Genomic DNA, 5717 nt, shown 5'->3' on the forward strand with positions numbered 1-5717 from the left:
AAGCATTGTTAATTTCTTTTCTTTCTTTCTTTCTTCTTTTTTTTTTTTTTGTTTTGTTTTGTGGAACCGGGGATTGAACTCAGGACCTTGTGCTTGCCAGGCAGATGCTTAAGCCGCTGAGCTATCTGCACAGCCCTAGTTAATTTCTTTTTTTTTTTTTTATCTTTCTGTATATTAATTTTATTGATAAAGAAGTAGCAATGAGACAGTTTCAAAACAGGTTAGTAAGACAGTTACAATAATTAATACATTGCGTATTGTTATCTTTGTAGTACCTTGTTAATTTCTTGTTAAAAAATAAAATAATTAAATTTGGGTTTCTTACAGAAGAAAAGCCACCTGATATGTAAGCTTGTGTGTTTGATTTATCTCACTTCACACTGTGGTCTCAAGGCACATCCATTTTCCTACACATGACTCGTCTATCCTTTTTTGTGGAGGAGGAGTTTATTGTGCATAAACACTGCACTTTCTTTACTCATTCCTCTATCTACAGGTGGACAGGTCGCATCCAAGATTTAGCTATTAGGAACTGTGCTGCACACATGGGCCTGCAGACATCACCATAATAGGACGTCTTTAACTCTTAGGAAGATATCTACAAGGGGAATATCTGGCCATCATCCAGAGAGCCAATATCCAGTAATAAAGCATGCTGGCAAGGCTGTGGGCCTACACACAGTACAACCACTAGTGAAATCACCATGGAGATTCCTTAGAAGGCCCACATCGAGACATTCCACCTGAGATCCTCCGCCTCAGCTTTCTAGAGTGTGGGCATGATAGGCAAGCACCACTGCTCTTGGCTGGAGTCCAGATCACTGAGGGCCGGGATTCTGAATGGCTTGTGCTCAGCTCTCCTTCCAGGGACTTGGCCTCAGGAGGGGATGAGCTCGCCTGCCTTCCTCTGAGGCCGCGCTGGGGAAGGTGGGGCTACGCTGCACAATTTCTCTGGAAATAGAGCAGCTCCTAGCTGAACCTCGGCAGAGAAGGAGAGGAGGCTCTGAGGGCCTGATTCAGGCCCCACCACAGAGCTTTGGGCATGGAAGGAGAGGGCCACTGGACCCCAGGAGCTGCAGCCAGGGCCATTGTGCACAGGCTCTCCAGGAAGCTAAGTGAAAAAAGGAATGGAGTTTGGTGGTACATGTATTTTATTGTTTTTGTTTTTGTTTTTTTTTTTTTTGCTTGGCTTTTAGAGACAGTAAGAGTGTTGAGATGGTTGTGAGGCTGGGGCTTGGGCTCCTCCCCTCTGTGCCCAAGAGGCCTGAGCAGTGGCAGTGACACTGTGGGGGTAGGGAGAGAAGACCTGAACAACTGCCCTGGGAGACAGGCTGGAACTGGGAGTGAGGGTCAGGATGCAGGGCTAAGCCCCTGGGTCTGAAGCAGGGGGCTGGGGGCACACACAGGGCCAGCCGATGAACAGTGACTCTGTCTACGGTCACTGACCCTGCATCGTTCTCTGGATCCAGCTTCGGTACTTGCACAAGTTGGTGTAGACCCCGGGGTAGCCAGCCATGGCGCAGCGCTCCATCCCCCAGGACACGAGCCCCTGGAGCTGTCCTCCACACACGAGGGGGCCCCCGGAGTCACCCTGAGCAGTAGGAGGGGGAGGGACAGAGATGGAGACACGGTGTGGACAGGGAGGGAGGGAGGCGGAGACAGCACCATCCTCCCCGGCGCTCCGCAGCTCCCTCTCACTGGGCCTGCGTGGTCGTCTGTCTCCCCAGCTCTGTGCTAGCCCCCCGTCCCTGGCGTCTTACAGGGCTCCTCCTGTCTTTGCTGAGCTGCAGGGCACTGTATGTGCCTTTTTCATCTTGCCCCATCTCTGCCCCTCCTAGAGATACACTGAGGTTTCCAGAGGTGCAGCACAGTTTTCCAGGTTCCACTATTGGGGCCACCACTCTAGGCCCTTTCCATGGACCCTTGAATCCAATTCCACCAACCCTAAGCAGTGCTGTTCCCTCAGGACAAGGAACTGAGGCCTGGAGGGATAAGTGCGAGGGGCACAGGGCTCTCACTCTCTATCCCTGTCATTTCCTTTCCCAACCACCTCACAGGCTTTCCCACTCTTGGGCTCCTTTGGTACTAAAGGTCCAGCCACAAACAACCCCTCGCCCAACTCCCACCCTGGCTTCACCTGACAAGAGTCCCTTCCGCCCTGGGGGACTCCAGCGCAGACCATGCCTTCAGTGATGGCGTTAGGATAGGCCTGCTGGCAAGCTTGATCTGAGAAGATGTTGATATTGACGCACTGTAGAGCACTAGGGTACCTGGCTGAAAGAGGGGGGCACCAACGGTTGTGACTGGGTCTGCCTTCCTTTAAGACCTGGTTGTTCAGGCCCCGCCTACCTCCCCTCCCCCAGACTCTGGGTCCAGGCCCCGCCTCCGCCCGCAGACTCCGGGACCAGGCCCCGCCTTTTCCTTCAAACCCTGGAGTCCAGGCCCCTCTTTCCAAGATTCAGCTGTCTTTACCTATAGGGCTGGATGTGGTGCCCCAGCCTGACACAAGGCAGGATGTTCCGGGGCTGGCGCAGGACCGGGCCAGGCCGATGGGTCTCACTGCCCTCCCTATGCGTGCTCGCTGCCGCAGCCGCAGCAGCATCAGGTCGCTGTCGTGAGTCCGGGCGTTGTAACTTGGGTGTGGCACCTGGCGCTGCACGTGCAGCACTTGCTGGGTGGCCTCCCACCTCCTGAGGTTGTGCTTGCCCAGGGAAACATAAAGGATCCTGGCCCACGACCCGCAAGAGTCAGGCTGGTTACAATCAGGCCTGAGGACTCCCTCCCAGCCCCACTCCCTTTCCCTCGGAGATGAGTTTTCCCCTAAGCTCACTCCTCCTCCCCCAACCCCAGGCTGAGAATTTTCTGGCCTCTCGTGCCTTCTCTTGGGTTTGTGAATTCTCTCTGGGCCCAGTCTCTCCTGGAGCCCCTTCTTCCTGGGCTGTGCTCTGGCTCTTTGCTTAGGTATAAAGTGATGGTTGCAATTCTTGACTTAGTTCCAGAGCCCCAAGTTCTAGGCTTTAAGTTCTAAATAAGACTGCTAGGCTAGGGCTCCAGGCTCTAAATCAGAATTGATACTGTGGAGTCAGCTCTACCCTAACTATGTTGGGCTCTCATTTTAGCCATGTTCTGGTAGTGACTTTAGGCTCGGATCAGGATTCTAGGTCCCATCTGGATCGTAGCATGATTTCTCGATTCTGATGTGAGCTTTGCCTTTTTGGATGAACTGAGGGCTTTATTTGGAGGCTTGGGTTTGGGTCCTAGGTTGTGGGGCGAGCTTCAGTTACAGGGTGGAATGAAGATTCTACACGAGTGGTAAATTGCGGCATGAGCTGAAGGATCACAGGCTTTCACATGAGCTCATTTCTAGGCTGAGCTCTGGGTTCTGGATGAAGCTTTTATGGTCTGGGTTTTATTTATTTATTTATTTTGTATTTTAAGGAAGGGTGTTCAGGGTCTCACTACTAGATCCTACTCACAGTGATCTGCCTATTTACAGCCTCTCAAGAGCTGGGATTACAGGCGCATGCCCAGGCTTGGTCTGGGTTTTAGACAATAGCCTGAAATCTGTGACTTTGTTGGGCTCAAGGTTCTAACCATAGGCCTAAACTCTTCTTCATAGGACAGATTATTTCAGATTGAATTGTTTAAGGTTATAATCTGGGTTCTTGATTCTATGCTGGTCTGAGCATTGGACCTTCAGTGGGCTCAAGAGTCCAGAGGGACCTCTAGGCTATGATGTGAAGCTAGGGATCTAGAGAGTAATTTTTACCTGGGATTTATATTCTAGAATGTGTGCTATAGTCTCTAGGTTCTAGACTTAGCTTCAGCTTCTGGCATTAGATCCAGTTTATTAGATCTAGCACTGGGTGGGCTCTAGTCTGTATTTTGACTTTAAGGCTGGGGTCTAGGTTCTAAGCTTGAGCCCCAGTCTAGGAGGAGCTCTGGGTTCTTACGGAGCTTCAGGCTACCATATGACTTGTGGCATTTAAACTCTAGATTGGAGTCGGGGTTCTAGGCTTCTCGCAGAGCTGCTATAGACTGAATTTTGAATTAAGCCCGAGACCTGGACCAGGTTTTGGCTCTAATCTTTCAGTCACATGATCCAGCTGGAAAGTGGTTCTGGATTTAGGTCTAGACTGCATCTTCTGACCCGGGGTTTGGGTTCCAGGTAGTGTTCTGAGTTTCCGAATGTAGACTGTGCCCTAGACTCAAGCACCAATCTGGAATGGGCTGTTCTAAATCTCAATATGGATGGACCTGCAGGTATGTGGGTTCCAAGGTGCTGCCTGGCTTTTCAGAACTTAGGCTGAGTTCAAGATTTATGCTATGGACTCCATACTCCAAGCTCTATCTTTCACTCTAAGAGCTTCTCTAGATCCAAAAGCAAGAGCCAGCTACTGCGCTGGGTCCTACCCAGGGCTCTGCACTCTCAGCTCAGCTCTGGGGCTCCACAGAGCCTAAAGCTCACTTGGGATAGGAGCAGGGAAGGGGGGCACTCACGGGCGGGCACAGTGAGCGGCGGTGAGGACCCACTGGTCCAACAGCAGGACCCCTCCACACAAGAACCGACGTCCAGCCCCAGCCAGGAGAGCCACCTGCCACGGCTGGGAGTTCCGGATGCAGGAATAGCCTCCAATTACCTTGTTGTCATCCCCTGGGTTCTGGGCAATGGCTAGGAGTAGACAGGGATGGGATGGGGAAAGCAGGCCAAGGCTTTCCTTCCCTAGCTCAACAGAATGCCCAGCCAACCAAGCTTCTTCCTTCCAGTCGAACCCCTCAACCACTCTCCTCTTTCTTCCCCACCAACATAATATATATGAAATATTTCCCCCTTTATGGCCCTAAGACAAGTAGGGGGATTTGGGGCATTTCCCTCAAGTCTCCTTCATGGCTTCTAATGTTGGGTCACAGCCACCGCAACACCCACAGCCCTGGACTCCACTCCCCCACAAGTACTTTCCAGCCCCACTTCTCACCATGCTGCATGCCCCTCCAGGCCTTCCACAACATGCCCAAGGATCTCCAGTCTCTTCTGCAGCCTCCCCATATCATGCGGCCCCCCAGGATCCATGATCTGATCCCCACTTCCTGCAGTCACTAAGCACCACTCCCACCCACCATGCGCCCCACTCCCTCACCTTCATGCTTACCACAAACCACCTCTCCTGTATTTCTTCCCTGTCGGGCTCCAGGAGCGCGCCGAGGACCTCCTTTCTGATAGCACCCACGCAGGGCCTCAGTCCTTTTTCTGATTCCTTATTTATTGCCCGATCTCCTGCCATGGCCTCTGCCCCCAGCCCCACCATTCCCACTGTTTCCCCGACTCAGGCTTTCAGCCTCCAGCCTAGTCTTTCTCTGCATGCTGCCCCTGAGCAGTCCCACTCCCAAAGCCTTTCACCTGTGCTCCCCAAAGCCCATCACCTTGCACCCCACTGTTCTCTTACCTACAGCCAGGACTTGGAGTGCAGACAGCAGAAGAAACATTCTGGGGCTGGCTAGGGATTGGCAAATTCAGAGACAGTGGGAGAGAAGGAATTCACAAGAGAACCTGGCACTGAGGCCACTCACAAGGAGACCCCGACCCTTAGAGACATGGAGCCAGGACAGAGATAGAGGCTAGAGACAGCCAGGGCAGGGCAGGCCCACGGGGAGGATGCTGAGCTGGCTCCAATCCCTCTGGTCTTGTGCGTGAAGGAGGTAGAGATGGTGTCACTTCC

At 52.5% G+C, this 5717-nt stretch overlaps 1 protein-coding gene across 1 annotated transcript; it reads right to left on the minus strand.

Moving 5' to 3' along the window:
* Positions 1-1438: 1438 nt before the first annotated feature.
* Klk14 (kallikrein related peptidase 14) lies at positions 1439-5484 on the minus strand. Its single transcript, XM_004644661.1, has 5 exons — positions 5445-5484; positions 4501-4672; positions 2473-2726; positions 2138-2274; positions 1439-1591 (listed from the first exon to the last, which is right to left on the minus strand). The coding sequence occupies exons 1-5, from the start codon at positions 5482-5484 to the stop codon at positions 1439-1441; spliced, it is 756 nt and encodes a 251-aa protein (XP_004644718.1).
* Positions 5485-5717: the final 233 nt, after the last annotated feature.

The sequence above is a fragment of the Octodon degus genome, unplaced genomic scaffold (assembly GCF_000260255.1).
Source record: "Octodon degus isolate 3935 unplaced genomic scaffold, OctDeg1.0 scaffold00206, whole genome shotgun sequence".
In the NCBI taxonomy this organism is placed as follows: Eukaryota; Metazoa; Chordata; class Mammalia; order Rodentia; family Octodontidae; genus Octodon; species Octodon degus.